Source organism: Rhinoraja longicauda, chromosome 7 (genome assembly GCF_053455715.1).
Source record: "Rhinoraja longicauda isolate Sanriku21f chromosome 7, sRhiLon1.1, whole genome shotgun sequence".
Taxonomy (NCBI): Eukaryota; Metazoa; Chordata; class Chondrichthyes; order Rajiformes; family Arhynchobatidae; genus Rhinoraja; species Rhinoraja longicauda.
In genome coordinates, this window is record NC_135959.1 from 45,662,231 (window position 1) to 45,684,484 (window position 22,254).

The 22,254-nt window shown below is 41.8% G+C and overlaps 1 protein-coding gene across 3 annotated transcripts in view; it reads right to left on the reverse strand.

Moving 5' to 3' along the window:
• The window catches only part of LOC144595543 (fibroblast growth factor 9), a 61,733-nt gene extending 39,764 nt beyond the window's left edge, over positions 1-21,969 (reverse strand). Inside the window, exons 1-2 of one of the 3 annotated variants that reach the window (XM_078403080.1) lie at positions 21,703-21,969; positions 19,817-20,111 (exon numbers count right to left, since the gene is read on the reverse strand). In XM_078403080.1, the coding sequence (XP_078259206.1) occupies positions 19,817-20,111; positions 21,703-21,759 (352 nt within the window). In that variant the 5' untranslated portion in view covers positions 21,760-21,969. Of the gene's footprint in view, positions 1-19,816; positions 20,112-20,313; positions 20,821-21,702 lie in introns of those variants that run through there. The other 2 variants (XM_078403082.1, XM_078403081.1) reach the window with 2 other exon arrangements.
• Between the last annotated feature and the right edge of the window lie 285 nt (positions 21,970-22,254).

Here is a 22,254-nt window from a genome sequence, read left to right on the forward strand (position 1 = left end):
TGGGCCCAAACCTCTCCTGCATTGGTGCAGCACTCTTTCCCCCCCCCCCCCCCCCCCCTCCTTAAACAAACAGACAAGAGTTTTAGTATATAGATGATGATGAGAGGATGCTGGACAATCTAGTTCAGAAATTAGATATCCTACATTGCATTATTTCACCCACCCACCATCAAGTTTTCAATTGATTAGGAGGCCTTTTGAAACATCCTTACTCCTGAAACACACAATACAGATTTGTGACTGAAGAAAAGTCCCGACCCAAAACTTCACCTATCCATATTCTCCGGGGATGCTGCCTGATCCGCTGAGTTATTCCGGCAGTTTTGTGTCTTTTTTTCAACCAGCACCTGCAGCTACTCGGTTTCAAACAAATTTAATTACCATACTTCTAATGTGCTGCATGGACAATTCAAAAGTTACTTTGTTTTTGCAGCAATGTTTTGACAGACAATGGCTACATCTCTGGAGAAGGGGCAGAGGCTAAGATGTGAAAAACTGCTTAAGGTTAGTATCCAAATGAATACAATATATGCCAATTATCTGAGGTTTAAGCTGACATCAGCATCTGCAGGGATGTGCCAGCGCATTTGTGAATACTGACCAAAATCAATACGGCCTGCGCTGCCAAGACTGACATTCGAGGAGTTCTTATGATGCTTTACAATTTTTAGGTCATGGCCTCTAAAGCAGAGTATCTAATTACATGAATTGAACCTTGAAAATATTTCATATGGATCTACAGAACTGTTAGGTTTAGGTTTACAGAGAAAAAGAGTGGAGAGAGAGAGACACACACAGACAGAGGCTGATCTAATATGCAAGGATAGTACAGATCGACCAGCACTTCCAACCCCAGCCTCTCATACAAGGACTGGCACAGCTGACTAGCCTTTAACCTTGCAATGGTCTGTTATGGATTGAATGTAATTGGTTTCTGTTCATTCTGAGAAGTGGGACAAAACAGCAATTGCGCAAAGAAAAATTGCATTGTTTAAATGGGGGGAAATAGCATTTGTTTGACAGGTGTTTTGAGCTTAGTTTTGAGCAAGCATTTTTTAAATAAACATATTCCGAGTGTCTGTAATTAAGGGGGGGGAGGAAATATGTTAAAAAACTCTTTAAACCTTCCATTAGTCACAACTTATTCACTATTTATGATCTTAAGCTAATGGTACTCTTATTTTTACAGATTACTGCCTTCAGGTTATGCCTGCTATAATGCACCATTTAGGTTTAGGTTTATTATTATTGTCACGTGTACCAACGTACAGTAAAAAGCTTTGTTTTGCATGCTATCCAAACAGATCAGATAATATTGTACATAAATACAATCATGTTGAACTCAAGTACAATAGGTAGACCAAAGGGGAAGATACAGAGTGCAGAATATACAGTGCAGTCAGAAAGTATTCAGGCCCCTTCACTTTTTCCACATTTTGCTACATTGCAGCCTTATTTTAAAATGGATTAAATTCATTTTTTTTCATCAGTCTACACACAATACCCCATAATAAAAAAGCGAAAACAGGTTTAGAAATTTTTGCAAAGTAATTAAAAAGAAATAACTGAAATATCACATTTACATAAGTATTCAGACCCTTTACTCAGTACTTTGTTGAGGCACCTTTGGCAGCGATTACAGCCTCAGGTCTTCTTGGGTATGACACTACAAGCTTGGCACACCTGTATTTGGGTCATTTCTCCCATTCTTCTCTGCAGAACCTCTCAAGCTCTGTCAGGTTGGATGGGGAGCGTCGATGCACAGCTATTTTCAGGTCCCTCCAGAGATGTTCGATCGGGGTCAAGTCCAGGCTCTGGCTGGGCCACTCAAGGACATTCACAGACTTGTCACAAAGCCACTCCTGCGTTGTCTTGGCTGTGTGCTTAGGGTCGTTGTCCTGTTGAAAGGTGAACCTCCGCCCCAGTCTAAGGTCCAGAATGTTCTGGAGCAGGTTTTCATCAAGGATCTCTCTGTACTTTGCTCCGTTCATCTTTCCCTCTATCCTGACTAGTCTCCCAGTTCCTACCGCTGAAAAACATCCCCACCACCATGCTTCACCGTAGGTATGGTATTGGCCAGGTGATGAGTGGTGCCGCTTGGCATTCAGGCCAATGAGTTCAATCTTGATTTCATCAGACCAGAGAATCTTGTTTCTCATGGTCTGAGAGTCCTTTAGGTGCCTTTTGGCAAACCAAGTGGGCTGTCATGTTCCTTTTACTGAGGAGTGGCTTCCATCTGGCCACTCCACCATAAAGGCCTGATTGGTGGAGTGCTGCAGATATAGTTCCTTCTGGAAAGTTCTCCCATCTTAACAGAGGAACTCTGGAGCTCTGTTAGAGTGACCTCGGGTTCTTGGTCACCTCCCTGACCAAGGCCCTTCTCCCCCGATTGCTCAGTTTGGCCGGGCGGCCAGCTCTATGAAGAGTCCTGGTGGTTCCAAAGTTATTCCATTTAAGAATGACAGAGGCCACTGTGCTCTTCGGGACCCACAATGCTGTAGAAATTGTTTTATACTCTTCCCCAGATCTGTGTCTCGACACAATCCTGTCTCGGAGGTCTACGGACAATTCCATCATCTTCATGGCTTTGTTTTTGCTCTGACATGTCAGCTGTGGGACCTTATATAGACAGATGTGTGCCTTTCCAAATCATGCCCAATCAATTTAATTTACCACTGACGGACTCCAATCAAGTTGTAGAAACATCTCAAGAATAATCAATGAAAACAGGATGAGCCTAAGCTCAATTTTGAACGTCATAGCAAAGGGTCTGAATAGTTATGTAAATGTGATATTTCAGTTATTTCTTTTTAATTATTTTCCAAAAATTTCTAAACACCTGTTTTCACTTTTTTATTATGGGGTATTGTGTGTAGATTGATGATTAAAAAAATGAAATGAATCCATTTAAAAATAAGGCTGTAACGTAGCAAAATGTGGAAAAAGTGAAGGGGTCTGAATACTTTCTGAATGCACTGTAGTTCTCAGTATTGTCGTGCATCAGTTCCATTGACAAAGTCCATTGTTCGCAATGGGATAGAAGCAAGTCGGGAAGTACCCTAGCTTATGGAAGGACCGCTCAGAAGTTGATACTTGGGAAGATAATGCTGCCAAGATTTAAAACGATTATAAATTGTCAGTTCTTCACGTGACTGTACCATTTTTCATGAACAAATTTAGCACATTCGCTGAGCGCCCAAAGCAGGTTCATCAGAGAAGACTGAATTTGGATGACCTTTGTGTGTATAATGCAAAGAAAATAGAGATACACTTTTCAGAGGGCAGTGATAATGCAGAAAGGAAAGTAATCAGATAAAGGGACACAGTATTATGATTTCATTGAAAAAACCAAAATTGGCATTCAGATGAAGTTTGTCATCATTAGAAAATTGTCAGAATGGGAGAGATTACATAGGAAATAGCAGCCAAGATGGCCGGATTATATATAAGCAACCCAAATGAAAAGATAGAAATTGACGGACAATTGTACGGGGGAAAACAAAGATACAGCATCTTAGTGGTGTATTTTGTCGCCTACAGAATGCTGGTTATAGATAGGACAGTACAGCACAGGAACAGGCCCTTTCACCCACGATGTCTGTGCCAAATATAATGCCAAGTTAAACTGATCTCATCTACCTGCACATAATCCATATCCCTCCATTCCAGGCACACCCACATGCCTATTCAAAAGTCTCTTAAATATCACTATTGTATCTGCCTCCACCACCACTTCCGGCAGCACGTTCCAGGCTCCCACCACATTCCATGAAAGAAAAATTACCCCGCAGGTCTTTAAACTTTGCCCCTCTCACCTTAGAACTCTGCCCTCTAACCTTTGACAGTTCCACCCTGGGAAAAAAGGTTCTGACTGCCCACTGTTATGACAAAAGACCAATTAAATGAGAACACAAAATCAAAAGGCTGCAGATGTTGGAAATCTGAAATTAAAACAAAATTGCTGGCAACACTCAGCAGGTCAATGTTATCTCATCAATGACCTTTCGATGACTTGAAACATTAACTATTTATTTCTCCACAGGTGCTGCCTGACCTGTTGAACATATCCAGCATTTTCTGACTTTATAACCCATAATCCAGTTCAATGGATTTTGCTGATGGTTGGGATACAGATGATAGACTTTTATGGCAAACATCTTTGTTATCTTTTATGTGATTTGCAAGCTGTCAGTATCAGTGTTCCACTAAAAATCCAGAGTACATTTGCACAGTGAAAAAATATAAAAAGTTACATTTTTATCTATTTTAGTACGTGATATATAATCCCCTGACAACTTCTAGACCTGCTGAATATTCAACAATAGAGTTTGTGTTGGGAGAAGCATAATACACTCTTGCATAGAGATTTGCCAGCGAGCTGCAGCACATTCTGACCTTCATGCCTGATCATTGTAACGCAAAAGCTGGGAATGGACTTAAAATCACCCGCCAATGCAACTGACCTCCAGTTCCACCACTGAACTCATCCCTGTGTCCAACACTCCGACCCAAAGACTAGCTTTCATATGTAGTGCAACCCCATTGTTTTGAATAGTATTGTAGCCTTGATTGAAATCTATTTTTCATGTCTTTGATTTATATTATTTTAATGTTGTAGGTACATGTAAAAATAGCAGCAGGAATAGGCCAACTCATGAGATCATAAGATCAGTAGTACAGTGGCGCAGCGGTAGAGTTGCTTACAGTGCCAGAGACCCAGGTTCAATCCTGACTACGGGTGCTGTCTGTATGGAGTTTGTACATTCTCCCTGTGATCACGTGGGTTTTCTCCAGGTGCCCAGTTTTCTCCCACACTCCAAAGACGTACAGGCTAATTGGCTTTGTACAATTATAAATTGCCTCAAGTGTGTGTAGAATGATGTGTGTGCACGGATCACTGGTCGGCACAGACACAGTGGGATGAAGGGCCTGTGTCTGTGCTGTATTTCTAAACTAAACTAAACATAGGAGCTGTATTGGGCCATTCAGCCCATTGAGAGTGCTCCTCCATTCGATTGCGGCTGATCTATTTTTCCCTGTCATTCTCCCATTCTCCTGCCTTCTCCCCGTAACGTTTGAAGCTCTTACTGATCAAGAACCTATCAATCTTAAAAAGTATTTTTAAAATACCCAATGACTTGGCCTCCACAGCAGTCTGTGGCAATGAATTCCACAGATTCACCACCCTCTGGCTAACAAGATTCCGCCTCATCCCCATCCTAAAGGTGTGTCCTCTTATTCTGAGGCTGTGCCATTTTCCCTACTGGAAAATGCCTCTCCACATCCACTCCACCTCGGCCTTTCATTATTCAAAAGGTTTCAATGAGATCCCCACTTATCCTAAACTCCAGGGAGTGCAGACTCAGGCCTATCAATCACAATCATCTCCTAGATCATTCTCATAAATCTCCTCTGGACCCTCTACAACACCAGCACATCCTTCCTCAGATATCGTGCCCACAATTACTCACAATGCTCGAAATGTGCCATCGCCTTATAAAGCCCAAGCCTGACCAGCACCTTATAAAGCCCAAACCAACTGACCTCCATGGATTCCATCTACACTTCACGCTGCCTCCTCAAGGCATAATCAAGGACAAGGCTCACACCTGTCACTCCCTTTTCTCCACTCTCCCATCAGGCAAGACATACAAGAAGTTTCAAAACGCACACCTTCAGATTTAGTGATAGTTTCTTCCCAGCTGTTATCAGGCAACTGAACCATCCTATCACCGACTAGCTAGCTGTCCTGACCTCTCATCTGCCACATTGAAGACCTTTGAACTATCTTTAATCGGACTTTATCTTGTACTACATGTAATACCCTTTATCATATATCTATACACTGTGGACGGCTTGGTTGCAATCATGTATAGTCTCTTCTTTGGCTGGATAGCATGCAACAAAAAGCTGTTCATTGTACCTCAGTACACGTGACAATAAACTAAATTAAACTAAACTCTTGAGCCTGCCCAAACACTCATTATGATTTACCCTAGATATCAACTTCTCCTCTGCACCAGCTCATCAAAACCCCAGATCATTCAGACATTCATCTACCTCTTAACTGAATAACCCCATAATCTAGTTTCCACAACCCACAAAAGTGTTCCATTTCAAGATGAAAGTTGCCCAAGCCAGGTGACTCTCTGCGAGCTGGTCCCAGAAGTGGATTTGCAATCAAGCATTACAATCGCTCCACTTTTTTAAGTCTCTACTCCAACAGCACCATTTCTATTTCCTTTATCATGTATCTGTACACTGTGGATGGTTTGATTGTAATCATGGAAAGTCTTTCTGCTGACTGGTTAGCACACAACAAAAAGGTTTTCACTGTACCTCGGTAAAGGTGACAACAGACAAAACTAAATCAAATTATAATAAGCTAGAGAATTCCAAAATTAACAACTTACTTGTGAGTGGTGAATCTCTGGAATTCTTTAAATATTTTTTTGCAATTAAAGGTGTTTTCTGTAAATGAATTTGTTTTAATCATTTTAAACTTTCTGATTAAAGGTAAGCTATCCAATGGCTCTCCAGAGGCATTATGTGTTCTAAAGGCAATTTGCACTGCACTGTTTTAAACAGAACCTGATCTATCGGTAGCTAGTCACTTAAAAAAAGAACTTCTAAAGTTCCAATGCCAATAAAGTTCCCATTACATGCTAAATAGAGTCAGAGAGTTTACACAAGCCCTTTGGCCCAACTTGCCCACACTGACCAACATGCCCCATCTACACTAGTCCCATCTGCCTGCATTTGGCCTATATACCTCTAAACCTGTCCTATCAATGTACCTGTCTAAATGTTTCTTGAACATTGCAATAATACCTGCCTCAACTGCCTCCTCCAGCAGCTCATTCCATACACCCACCACCCTTTGTGTAAAAAAAGTTACCCCTCAGGTTCCTATTAAATCTTTCCCCCTCACCTTAAACTTATGTCCTCTGGTTTTCGATTCCCTTACTCTGGGCAAGTGACTAAGATCTTATACCAAAGTTATAAGAGTGGGAAGAATGGTAAAGAAGGCATACGTCTCAGGAAGTCATGATGCAGCTTTATGGAACTTTGGTTAGGCTACATTTGGAGTATTGCATGCAGTTTTGATCACCCCATTACAGGAAGGATGGGGAGGCTTTGGAAATGGTGGGAGGAGGTTGGTCAGAATGATACCTGGATTAGGTGGTATTAGCTGCAGGGAGAAGTTGGACATACTTGGATTGTTTTCTCTGGAGCACCAGATATTGTGTGGAGACCTGACATATATAACATTATGAGAGGCGTAGAGGTCAGAACCTTTTTCCCAGAATGGAAAAAATCAAATACTAGAAGGCAGAGCTTTAAGGTGAGAGGGTCAGAGTTTAAAGGGGATATGCAGGGCAACTTTTTTTACACAAAGGGTGGCGAGTGCCTGGAACACGCTTCTGGAGTTGATGGTTGAGGCAGATGAGCTAGTGGCATTAAAGAGACTTTTAGACAGGCATATGTATATGCAAGGAATGGATTATATGCAGACATATCATATCATATCATATCATATATATACAGCCGGAAACAAGCCTTTTCGGCCCACCAAGTCCGTGCCGCCCAGTGATCCCCGTACATTAACACTATCCTACACCCACTAGGGACAATTTTTACATTTACCCAGCCAATTAACCTACATACCTGTACGTCTTTACATATAATGGATATCAATGGATATTTTTTAAACAGAGATAGATAGATTCGTGATTAGTACGGGTTTCAGGTGTCATGGGGAGAAGGCAGAAGACTGGGGTAAAGAGGAATAGATAGATCAGCCATAATTGAATGGCAGAGTAGACTTGATGGGCCGAATGACCTAATTCTGCTCCTTTTACTTATGACCTTAAGAGATAAGAGATGGTCTTGGAATCATGTTTAGCACAGACATTGTGGGCCGAAGGGCCTGTTCTTGTGCTGTACTGTTCTATGTTCTATGTTCTGTGTTCTATGTTCACCCAGTGATAGAGCTGTGGACTAAAGAACACATTCACACAACAGAGAGCAAGTCCAGATTAAATCTTAAAATTAACTGAAGCTAGATCACGCAGGGAGAAATCAAAGGATGAAAAACTACTTAGAAGACATTTGAAGGCAGCTTTGCAATACCTCCTACAAGGGGGCTACACTAACAATCAATGCCAGCTCTTAAAGCACACATTGTTTGACATGAAATCAAATGGATAAAGAGAGGTAATGAACAGTGAATAAGGGAATAAAGTAAAGGATACTTCAAATTATCCCTAGGTAATTTGATGGCACTGGGCCTGTACTCGTTGGAGTTTAGAAGGATGAGCAGGGACCTCATTGAAACTTACTGAATAGTGAAAAGCCTGGATAAAGTGAATTTGGAGAGGATGTTTCTACTAGTGATAGAGTCTATGACCAGAGGCCAGAATAAAAGGACACATCTTTAGAAAGACAAGGAGGAATTTCTTTAGTCACAGAGTGGTGAATCTGTGGAATTCATTGCCACAAAAGGCTGCGGAGGCCAGGTCAATTAATATTTTTAAGGTGGAGATTGACAGATTCTTGATTAGTAAGGGTATCAGGGGTTATGGGAAGAAGGCAGGAGAATGGGGTTGAGAGGGAAAGATGGACCAGCCATGATTGAATGGTGGTGGAGACTTGATGGGCCGAATGGCCTAATTCTGTTCCTAGAACTGTCAGCAAATTGAACTCTGGACACCATCGACTCTTAACAAGATATTCTCTGGCTGAAATGCTATTCCTGTGCTATTTTCTACAGTAGTTTGCATGCAGCATTTATAATTACATTAGTCAGAAAAAATTCTGGAATACGAATTAGAACAGACAATGAGTGGAAATGTAATGGCAAAAATAGTGCAACAAATACACTAACCATTTCCACTATAATATCTATACTTTATTCACTCATTCTCCTACTGAGATAGATTTACTTAATGTTTTATCAATGCATAACTCACATCCAGTGCATTTACATTTTTCAAGCCAATGTTCACAAGTTCACTATGACTTCCAATTCTGAGAGCATAAAGTGACATTGTATTACTTTCTCTGGCATGGCTTATATTATAGTAATTGCTAATAATAACTGTTCTAATGCTTCAAAAGAACATTTCCAAATGCGTTATTAGCCCCATCATATGGCAGTTTACTTGAAAAGTACATGCCATCGTAGTCATGGCGAGAGGAATTATCCTAATGTATGTCTGTCAGCTGCTGAGATAAAGATTTGAGTTTGTTTTATATTAAGTTACTGTACTGGGTCTTAGAGGTGACTCTAAATCATGTGGCTAAGAAGTAACTCAGATCCACAAAATTAGGTGCTGGATTAAATAACAGCAAATGCCATCAAGGTAAATTTTTGACAACAGCAACTTCAGTGGCTAAAATTACAAACATAAAAGGATCTTAAAATATAGTTGAGGGTTTAGTTTAATTTAGTGATACAGTACAGAAACAGGCCCTTCAGCCCACTGAGTCCGCAGCAACAGCGATCCCCGCATACTAACACTATCCTACACACACTAAGGATAATTTACAATTTTACCAAGCCAATTAACCTACAAACCTGCATGTCTTTGGAGTGTGGGAGGAAACCGGAGCTGCCGGAGAAAACTCTCACAGATCACGGGGAGAACGTACAAACTCCATATAGACAGCACTCTTAGTCAGGATTGAATCCGGGTCTCTGGTGCTGTAAGGCAGCGACTCTACCGCTGCACCACCATGCTACCCTAGTATTTAGATTTATTTATTTAAAAAATGAAAAGCCAATGATAAAATTCTATTTGGAATTTACTGAGCGATATCTTTTTACTAAGTCAGCAGCACTTTATGTCCGCCCAAATATTATTACGAGGACCACTTGCTCTTACTCATGTGCATTTGGAAGATTAATGATGGTTAATAATGGTAAATGGCTTTGACACTCAATCTTGCAATGTGCAAACATCACAATTTATGTGTTGGCAATTCGACAACGCAAAAATGGTGATTGTACTAAATCCCGTTCATGTAAGCCATTTCTGTAGCTCTCAAATTCAATTATGATGAAAGCAGAAACTACTTATTTGTAAAATTGTTTTTAGCATTGACTTAAACAGAAATCAGATATGCAACCTTTAAACACGCTAAATTACGAATGTCAAATAACGAAATATAAAATGCGGAGGCTATATGTCATATCTTCATTGAAGCTGTCACATGATGCTTTCGTGGGAAAACAGCTGTTCTGAATTCTGTGAAAGGTGACACATAAATCTTTGCAGAATTTCAGGTTCCAAGGTCACTCAAAGGTCAATTGGATGACAACGTATAAGTAGCAAGTTGAAAGGCAACACAGAGATGATGATTTTGTTTTGTGCTGTAGACTAAAACGTGGAGCAGAATCTACCAAGGATCGTACAAAATGCTAAAGGCACTTAGCCAAATAAACCAGAGGCTTCCACATTGACCACCAACCGTGTGGAGTCCACCAAGGCCTACCAGACTTCCTGGTTGCCAACCATTTTAACTCCACTTCTCATTCCCATACTGTCCTTGGCCTCTTATTGCCGGAGTGAGACCACACGTAAGCTGGAAGAACAGCACCTCATATTTCACATGGGTAGCATACAACTCAAAGGTATGAACATTAAATTCTCCCATTTTAAATAACCTCCACTCCCATTTCTGCCCCACACACCCTCTTCCCCCTCTCCTGTGCCATCTGGACTTGCATCTATTTCTCCCCTCCTCCTCTCCCTCACCTACATTCATTTCCTCTGGCTTCACAATCTCTCTTCTAACCTTCATCCATACCCTCCCCCCCCCCCCCCCACACACACACACACAGACATAATCAGTCTGAAGGGTCGCAACCAAAATGTCACATATACATGTTCTCCAAAGATGTTGCCTGACCAGTTGAGTTACTCCAGCACTTTGTATCCTTTTCTGTGTTGAGTTTAAGTTAGTTTAGTTTAGAGACACAGTATAGAACCAGGCCGGTTTGGCCCACTGAGTCGAAGCTGACCTGTTCACACTAGTTCTAAGTTATCCAACTTCCTACATGCAAGGGGCAATCTGTAAAGGCTAATTAACCCACAAATCCTGCAAGGCTTTGGGATGTGGGAGGAAACCAGAGCACACAGAAGAAGAGGGAGAACATGCTAACTCCACACAGACAGCACCCAAGGTGGGATTAAACCCAGGTCTCTGACACGGGGAGGCAACAGCTCTACCAGCTGCATCACTGTGCCAAGTTAACTGTCCTTAGCAATAGAACTACTTCCTGCCAATTAAACATCCACAGGCGAGGAAGAAAAAATGACAGTTCCCGTTCCAAATTCAACGATCTACATTTGATAAGTCTAGAGGAGGCTCAAATGTTTTGGTAATTCCTACCCTTCAATCGCAGCAGAGCTCCCCATCCAATCATACTGCACCATTGCCAATGGGTACAGTACCAGAGGGTGAGCAATAACATGAAGCAGTATAGGACGGTGCATCGAGATAGAAAATGCAGAGCTACAGCAGGAAAAATATATACATTGGTATATCTGCAATAATTTTTTAGAAATTGCTGGAAGTACTCTGCAGATCGGGCAGCCTCTGTGGGGAGGCACTTTGTTATTCTTTGGATCCTCTCTGCACCAACAACTGTTTACAAATCAAAACACAAAATGCTGGCATAACTCAGTGGGTCAGGCAGTATGTCTGGAGGGAATGGATAGACGACATTTCAGGTCGGGACCCTTCTTCGGATTGTTGGCAGGTATTTCACAAATGCTACCTGATCCTTTGAATATTTCCTTTTTTTTAAATTTCCGTGTCCCAACAGTCACAGTATTTTGCTTTAGTCATCTTAATTTTACTCACTTTTTTCTTCAGACCATACTCAAGACTCAGTCAGTCATGAAAATTATTATCAGAGCTGGTCCATGTTTGTAACCCATGAGATACCTGAAGTTAACCTAGTGACCACGATGATTATTCTTTTGTTTCCAGCCCGACAACAATTTCTACGCTCCATAATTTCCATAGCCATACGACCCTTTGGGATGTCCAGAGGTTTGTTGGCTTTCGCGATAGCAAGTTAAGACCATGAAACACTAGTACTTTTCTCACAAGCCTATAAAATATGTTTTTAATTGTAGACCTTGTTGAAAGCACAATAGAAAATTGTAATTTGTAAAGGCCAGCAGCATAATCAAGGATGAGTCCCATCCTAGTCATTCCCTCTTCTCCCCTCTCCCATCAGGCAAAAGGTATAGAAATGTGAAAGCGCACAGCTCCAGATTCAGAGACAGTTTCTTCCCAACTGTTATCAGGCAACTGAATCATCCTACCACAACCCAAGAGCAGTGCTGAACTGTGTAAGAAGGAACTGCAGATGCTGGTTTAAACCAAAAATAGACTCAAAAATCTGGAGTAACTCAACAGGACAAGCAGCATCTCTGGAGAGAAGGAATGGGTGACGTTTTGGGTCAAGACCCTTCTTCAGACTGGTTAGGGATAAGGGAAACGAGAGATATAGACGGTGATGTGGAGAGATAAAGAACAATGAATGAAAGAAATGCAAAAAAGTAACAATGATAAACGCCTGAACCAACCTAATCTCCCGGTTGCTGGACAATTTAATTCTCCTTCCCATTCCTACACAGACCTTTCTGTCCTCGGTCTTCTCCATTGTCAAATTGAGGCTAAACACAAATTGGAGGAATAGCATTTCGCTTGGGCAGCTTACAGCCCAGTGGTATGAATATTGATTTCTCTCACTTCAGGTAGTCCCAGCATTCCTTCTCGCTCTATCCCTCCCCCACCTAAGTTGCACTAGCTTCTCATTTTCACCTTACAAACAGCTTACAATGGCCTGTTTCCTTTGTCATTGTTACTTTTTTGCATATCTTTCATTCATTGTTCTTTATAACTCCACATCACCGTCTATATCTCTCGTTTCCCTTATCCCTAACCAGTCTGAAGAAGGGTCTCGACCCGAAACGTCACCCATTCCTTCTCTCCAGAGATGCTGCCTGTCCTGCTGAGTTACTCCAGCTTTTTGTGTCTATCAGCAGTGCTGAACTACTATCCACCTCACTGGTGACCCTCGGATTATCCTTGTTTGGACTTTTCTGGCTTAACCTTGCACTGAAAGTTGTTCCCTTTTCATGCATCTGTACACTGTAAATGGCTCAATTGTAATCATGTATTGTCTTTCTGCTGACTGGATAGCATCAACGAAAGCTTTTCATTGTACCTCAGTACACATGACAATAAACTAAACTGAACTAGCGAGCTAGACTTTACTGGGATTTTCTATCTTCAATTAAGTGCCTTCGGCTTCAGTGCCTACCCCAAAAAATCTTAGTCTTGTAAGCCAATAGCCCAATGAAAGTGACAACACAAGTAAATAGGGCAGTGAAGAATGCATACAGCATACTTGGTCAGAGCACAGAGTATAAAAATCAGAAGATCATTTTGCAACTTTATAAAACTTTGGTTAAGCCACATTTAGAGTATTGTGCATTGTTCCATTCACCCCATTAAAGGAAGGGTGTGGAGGTTTTGGAGAGGGTGCAGAAGAGGTGCACCGGGATATTGCCTGGATTAGAGTGTATTAGTTAATAGGAGAGGTTGGAAAAACTTGGAAGAGGGGAGACCTGATCAAAATACATAAGATTTTTAGAGGCATAGATAGGATGGACAATTAGAATCATTTTCTCATGGAAAAATACTAGAGAGCATAAATTTAGGGTGCAAGGGGACAAGTGTATAAAAGATTAGTGAGATAAGTTTTTTTACACAGTGTGTGAGATGCCCAGAACCTGTTGTGAGGAAGGTAGTGGAAGCAGTTACTGCAAAAACACTTAAGAGGTATATGGACAGGCACAAAAACATAGAGATGTGGAAAGACATAAACCATGTGTAGTCAGATGGATTCGGTTTAAATTGGCATCATGGTTGGCATAGACATCCTGGACCAAAGGGCATGTTCCTGTGCTCTACTGCTCTATATTCTTTGTTTCCGTTTCATTCCTATCTGAAGGAAATACTTCATATTTCAGTGTATCCACTGAAATCATTCATCATGCTTGTAGCGAGGTACTTGGGAGCAAAATTATCCTTACAAATATAAATTGCGAAGTAGATGATGCACTTTGGGCAAATGAAAAGAATTCTGTTGAATATAAAATGTAGCGGTGCAACTCAGAATTCCTAATCCAAGAAGTAATACAAAGAAAGGCATTGTACAAGCCAACACAGAATAGTACAGTGCAGGAACAGGCCCTTCAGCCCATAATGTCACAACCGCACATAATGACAAGACCAACTCTTATGTGTCTGCAAGTAATCTATACCCCTCTATTCCTTGCATATCCGTGTGCATCTCCAGAAAGTCTCTAAAATGTAATTGTCATTTCTGCCTCCATCACCACTCCCTCCACACGTTACAGTCACTCACCATCCTCTGTGTAAAAAGTCTTGCCCTGGACATCTCCTTTAAACATTAGAAACAAGGAACTGCAGATGCTGGTTTATACAAAAGGACACAAAGTGCTGGAGTACCTCAGCCAGTTAGGCAGCATCTCTGGAGAACATGGATAGGTGATGTTTCTGGTCAATTCAGGTCTGAATAATGATCCTGCCCAAAATGTCACCTGTCCATGTTCTCCAGAGATGCTGCCTGACCTGCTGAGTTACTCCAGTACTTTGTGTCCCTTCCTTTAAACTTTGCCCCTCTCACCTTAAAGCTGTGCCCTCTAGTATTTCATGTTTCCATCCTGGGAAAAAAGGTTCCGACTGCCTATCCTGTCAATGTTTTGTAGAGTATTAGTGAGAGAAAAATAGCTCTGGGTAAATGGCATCAACTTTGGCTGGGTAATAGATTTGCTCTGGGTGGCAATTGCATTGCTTTAGCACCGGGGAAAGCAGTTGACTATCAGTCACCTTATGCCACTCAAAACTATACAGCTAAAGTGTTAACCAACCTCCCACTTACTATTGCAAAAAAGTAAAACAACCACCTTAGGGATCTGTCTTCTTTGCCTTTAAAAGTAAGATTTGCAATGGGTCATTTGAAACAACAGAAGTTTGAGAGGAGTCATAACCCGAAACGTCACCTATTCATTTTCTCCAGGGATGCTGCCTGACCCGCCGGGTTACTCCAGCATTTTGTGTGCCTTCGGTGTAAACCAGCATCTGCAGTTCCTTCCTACACCTAAGTTTTTAGAGGCTTGCACCCGTTTGCATTCCAACGGATAACTTGGAAAGTGAATACAAAGATTTAAAGCCCAAACAGGACTTCACTTCAATTTCATCCAGGGAATTAGGTATTTGTCCAAACAGTGAAAGAGTCATTGTTGCTTTTCCTTAAAGTATTTGTGGTGTTGGAGAGATGATTGACATGCCAACTGGAGCGCCAGGCTTTGAGCAGTTCTGGGTGATATTTTTTCAGCTGACACCTTGAGCTATTTGGTGTTCGGTTCCTTCAGAAGTTGCAATACAACCAAGTTATCCTCGTACATTGTTTCAGCATGCCATGGATTTCTGTCCCGACGTTGTGTATTTAGAGTAGATAACAGAGACTTCTGCGTGGAAATATTAATGCCACACCCAGTGCATTAACAGTAAGCACAGAATACGTGACTTTTTAAAAAATGGAGTGGGCTGACAAAACGCCTGCGCCGTTTACCTTCACTTAACGCATAAATGATGAATGGCTTGGGGCGCGTCCAGTCTTTTTGTTCCCATTGTTTAGCCCATTGCTAGGGCTAAATTATATACTCAAAATGTAATTAAGTGTATCCAAAAGAGGATAAATCTGGTTAATTGAAAGGTTACGGTCGAATGGTTAACGGGTATGGAGCAAAACAAAATGCAATGCATATATTAGTACCAAGGTATTAAAACTGGAACGCCCCTATAATAAAACCAATTACTCCCTCGGGGTCCTAGCGCCGACAATCTTTCTCCCGTAATCTTGTTACTAAATAAATGCTAATGAAAGAGGGGATGCAATATTTTATGCAATTTCAATCATCCACGGTTGGTTTTCTGCACATCAATATATTAGCATGAAAGCTAAGAATGGAAAACCATAGTCGTTCGGTTTCAGTGAAATTGAGTCTTAATTGTAATTAAAGAGGAGGCGTTTATTCAGAACACGTCCATCTGCTGAGCGGCTTTTGTACGGTGTAGTTTTTACTGAAACAAAAGACACGCCCACATTTTCCAGTTATTGAATTTCCCAATGGAGTTCAATCTGGAAAGTGCCTTCAATGGAAGAACAAGCGTTACATTAAAAATTCAGCTTTAGACCTCTGAGCATCCTGCAGTCACAGCTCGCTGTGGTCATAGGAGGCAGCAAAAGAAACGCTGTGGTCGCTGATACATATCGAGCTGAAGAGACATTGCGGAGAAAATGCTGCACTTTGCCAAATTGCAGCAGCCATCCCATCCTCCCCTTCTGCGTGTGTCTTTTGGGCAATCTATTCAGCAAACCGCAAAACTGCAAGCTGAAAATGAGCAGTTCATTCTGGAGTCGGTGGGTAAACTGAGAAATGATTATTTCGTGGAACACGATTGTATTGCTGGTTAAAGATTAAACTGGGGGGCTAAATTACAACGAGCATCAAACATGAGCGGCGCTGACAGTTAACTCTTTCGTTCGAGGAGGGGAGTTGGTGAAAGTGGGTGGTCACCAGTATACTGCGACTCATAAACAGACAATTAACTGGGCGGTAGACAGTGGCGCGGCTGGTAGAGCTGCTGCCTCGCTGCGCCAGAGACAAGGGTTCGATCCTGACTTCGGGCGCTGTCTGTCTGCATGAAGTTCCCATGTTCTCCCTGTCACCGCATGGATTTCCTCCCAAATACGCAGGCGTTTGTAGGTTAACTGGCCTCTGTAAATTGCAGGAGTCAGTGTTGAAAGTGGGATGGACGGCGTGGACTCGATGGGCCTGTTTCCATGCTGTATCTCTGAACTAAACTAAACTGAACTATCAAGATGTTCAATTGAGCTCTTCTGCTAGAATTTCCACTTGGAAAGCTTTGAAATGGAGGAGGCCTGTGTCGATTTTGTTTTGCTGGGGAAGGCCAACCCATACGTTTTAATTGTGAAACGCTTGGGTGAATTTATGGGCACATCATGAAACTGCAAATAGAAAGTAGGGCGAATTATCCCCAATCTCACCTGCAGCCTCCTGCAGAGATGTCAAGGCGATCGTTCCCTTCCCCCGCGAACTCCAGCACTTGAACATTCCCATCGATGCTTATGTTTTGTTGACAACAACCTTCACTTACACGCACACAAACACACACACACAAACTCCCTGGCCTGCAATCGATACAAATACAGGTTTGTCATTCAAAGATCACTGCAGTGGTCTGTTCATCGGCTGCTATAAACGCTGACCTTCCGGATCAGAGGCGAAATAGAATTGTAAATGCCTAATGCTTAATTTACAAATTACAGAGTGGGAGTGTTTAATTTAAAAGAAACATAGGCAGACTCAAAATGGAGTGAATTTAAATCCAACACAAGGTTTTATGATGTAGGGACAAGGAAATGCAAGTGCTAGGTTACAAAAAAAAGACACAATGTACTGGAGTAACACTGCGGGTCAAGCAGCATCCCCGGAGGACATGGATGGGTAACGTTTGGGGTCGGGACACTTCTTTGGCCTTATTCAATGATACTTTATTGTCACATGTACCAAGGTACAGCCTTATGGAATGGAGCAGGTGTCGGCGCATAGTGCAGAGGCGGGCAAAGGGACGAGGCTACACCAGCTGCCTTAGCCCCGACGGTGCCAGGCGCGGTACATAGACGGTGCCAGGCCGTGGTACATAGAGGCTGGGTACACACACACACACACACATACACACACACAATGAAGAACAAAAGAAGCTGCATGCCCACTGCGGAGTGGTGGGGAATGGAAACATGCGGGGGTAAATCCCCCCACCTCACCAAAAAAAACCAATCGGAATCAAGATAGTGCGGGGACACATTTGGACCAGGAAAGGGTCCAATCGGTGCAGCAATTGAGGTTCTTGAAGTTCTTCAACCTCTGGAATCTGGGATGGGATGGGGGTGGAGGGAAAGGAGAAGATTGGGTTCCTGCCCCAGCGCAGGACGCAAACTTCCCACCTTCGGATTCTGATTTAACCTCACCCCTCGCCTCCCACTCACGCCTAGCCCCGCAGCAGAACGGCTGAAAACAGATCTCTGAGTTGAGCTTGCTTGCTGACAGAAAACGTTTTAATCATCCCGATTGCAATTAGTGCAAAATGATATTCATATTATAATACGATTATTATATACGATTATTATATAATAAGAAAGTTAATAATGAAAACGATTAATAACCAAGATAATTGATCGTTATCTAATGATTGATTATTATTAATAATGATCTTATTAATCATTATAAATAAGATTATTTCATAGAAAATAAGAATAAAGGTCAGCTAGTAATGTGTGTCCTTTTGTATCTTATTTTAATATTTTTGCAAGAAATTTGAGTGATCATGATTGCATTACATCTCCCCCCCCCCCCCCCACACACACACACACTGTCAGGGATTAGTAATGTTTTTCACCCAGGAGGTTAGACCTTACTGCATGGAAGGATATATCCCCCCTCTTCTGCAACACTGACTGTGTGCATCGAATCCTAACTGGGAGGCATGCGTTAGGACCCGGGGGATCTCTCTGGCTCTGCAAGTGTAGCAGTGCGGCCGCCGTACAGACACCTGCTGGAGGCGCGTTCGCAGGACTGGAGGTTTAGCCACAGCCCTCGGTGGAAAATAAACTATAAATCCATCCCGGAATTGATGCATTTGATCTTTAAAATACACACTTTTAACCCACAACAAAATGAAATCCTCGCGAGCTCGCCACGCACACACGCGTGGCCAATTTTTACACTTGCGCATTTCGACATTGAATACAATCTATGGTGGAAACACTGATCCATAATTTATGGCATTGGGTTAGATAAATCTTTGCTTTGATCTCCCCAACAATCACCTCCACCAGTGACTCATGTGGTTGCACCATTCCACTGCGTTTAGAATCGGTGTCCAACTTTGACTGCACAAAACCGCCGATGATTATTAATATTATTAGTAGTATTATTATTATTCCCCAGCCTGTGTGCACATTTGCAATTGCATAGATAAGGCAGCTCAATATATATTGCAAGTTAGTTTCCAGTCTGACCTAGCCAATGACATTTACATCAGATCACACGCATAAGGTCGTGGGGACAGGTAGACACATATTCCACCGCAAACGCATCTTGGTCGCTATCCAATAGCTGTGCACCTAAGTTAATGCCGACAGCGTGGCTGTATCATTGCACCATTAGTCAGAATCTATTTTTCTATACACATGCAAGTACGGGATTTATGTCCTACAACTTAACCATTTTTTTTTGCAGCCCTGTCGTGTTGCAAAGTTCTTTGTTAGCCAGGCGAAATTTACGTAAGACCACCGCGTAAACAGACATCGAGAGAGAGGGGGGGGGGGGGGGGGGGGGGGTGGGAGGTGTATTGACACGTTTAAAATTAATTGCCATTATATGAGGTGCTGTAGGCCTAAATTAACGTAATGATCCTATCATTTAGTCATGTCCGATATTCTTAGATCATGTTATAGGAATCAAAATACGTTCTGACTGCTGTCCGCTCGCATGGAAGAATAAATAGTGCAGTAATAAACTGTGCCATCTGGCTTCATCGTGCAGAGGTGTTTTTAAAAAATCATAAGATGCTTCATTTATGACCTACTTAAGTGCTTTATGGCTCTGCTACTTACCGAATCGGCTGTGATCTTGTCTTGTTCCCTGGATAGTCCCGTTAGGAAAAATCTGTAAGTGAAAACCAGTTCTGCAGTAGAGCTGTCTTCGCCTGAGGATCCCCTTTAAGTGAGACAGGTCCGTGACTGAGCCCCTGCTCAAAACCCCCTCGGACTGGCCGAGATGATGACTTAGGAGAACCGGGTTATCCACCGGCAAAACGGGCACATTCCCAAAAGGTATTGCATCCTGGGCACCAAGATAGTTCCCAACTTCACCTAACGGAGCCATCTGTCGCCGCCGGCGATTCTGCTTCTGATAATAACAACACAAGAAAAAAAACACAAGAATAATAATATAGGTGTCAGCCCAAAATTGCTCTCGTGTGGTTTTGTTTTAGAATGAATTGTTTTGACTTCAATCCGTTAAAACATACATAAAAGTAATATGCTGTTTTGGTCTGGGGCGGGTTCAAGGTCATTGACTGAAGTCTATGAAACCACCACTTTATACTCACACATTAACATATTGTTTTTAAATAATCCCAGGTCTAGCAGGCTGTTTGATCTTCAGGCGATCCAGCTGCATTGAGAATAATAATTCGTAGTTTCTCCATTGGAAGAAGATAACGATGATCATAGCAACTTAAAACCCGGCGTTATTGGATTTTTTTTAGACGAACAAGGCTACGTCAGAATATATGGATCTGACTCCAGAGAGGCATGCGCTGTTTTTACTCTATAAAAGACTGCATACATCAGCATGAATCTTCAGAAAATATAGATCGCACGTTGCTCGCTGGGGCAATCCAAAAACTTTGATCTTATTTTTTCCCCAAACGTCACCTTTTTTATTATCCAAAGACTCGAGGGAGATCAGGAGAGTGTCTGAAGCTTCAGGAGCTCGCCTTCATCAGCAGAATGATCTGCAAATCCAATGGTGGGTCGCTGGCTGCCTTTGAAACAGGTGTTCCTTACGCAGACCCCACTGTGAAATGTGTGTACTATCTGCGTCTGAACTATACTCTCCATAAAGCACGCAGAGTGGCGCAGAAAAGCAGGCATGGGTTGGGTTTAAGGTAGTCTTACCAACGACATATAGGCTCCTGCTTGGTCCTAGTGCCCATGGTTTAACATTGAGAAGTGAAACTGCTTGGGAGAAAAAAGGACACCGAGCCCTTTTTTAAGTATAATGAGCGTACATTTTCTTCTTATAATTTAAACTTTTCAAAGGATCTCAGCTTTGCACCACGGTTTTATTTTTTAAATTATGGAATGGGATTGATTTATTTTATTCAGCAGAATAATAATGCTTGCACGTTATTTTTCATTTTATCCAGACGTCCTTTTTGCATTGGACCTCGGAAATGTAAGCAATTAGAATCAAAAAGAACACTCAGATCGAGGTTATAAGGCTAGCCTCAGTAATTGATTAACCCGCGTAAATATAGGATCAAAACGCCCTTTTCCCCTTAAAAAAGAGGATATTTTAAAATTGCAGATCTGCCGATAATTATTGCAGTGCAGAATTTCACTGAATATTTCAACCCCTACAGTAAAACATGTATTAATGATAATTAACAACGAAAATCACCAGTGAAAAAATGACAAAAATTACATGATTTAATGACAGTCATTAAAAAAATTGCCCAACAAAAGCGTCATACTTGGTATTGATTTATTATTAAGCTTGATGCATCTCCCGAGTTTCTAGTCAAATCTGAGACAAGATTGAAGTCGCATCACATTGATTGCACTTGCTTTGGCTCGCAGCCCCGCGCAACCCCACACATCAGCATTTGCGCATTTTCATGGAACTGTCACCATCATCCATGGCTACATTATCCGGAAGGAAAGCTGGATCAGAATGTGTTCAGTATTTTGCAATTTAAAATGATATTACTTACCACAAATCGTCGCGTTAACCGTGTAAATACATCTGGCCTGGACTGAAGGTTACTCATACTTGATAGTGTATGAAGCGTAGAAGAAAACAAGATGGAAAGCAATGTTCGAGGTGTTCAGAGACTAGCCACACTTTAGATAAATGTAGCTGTGTGGTTGTATATGGCTTTACTTAAGATGCCAGCCCAAGCATTGAAAGTAATACAGACCTTTACCCCACTTGGGAATTTGGGATCAACACCAACTTTAGTAGTAGGTATGTCTTTTTAAATGATGGGAATGGTTGTTGGATAATATGCGGTATTGACTCGGGAACACTGTCAGTCTTTCCTCTCCAACAAATTATAATATGCAAATTGTAGGCAGATTGATATGCGAATCAAAGAGAAGCTTGATACAACTTTGGCGTGTCATGCTGGAAGATAGCTACGGACACTAGGACCCGGGATGGAGTGAGTGTTAACCAACAACCGCGAGGGGTTTTATTTTAGACTATTTTGCTGTTTCATGAACAGATATTGTCCAGGACTGAGGCGAGGGGTGTCAGGATTAAA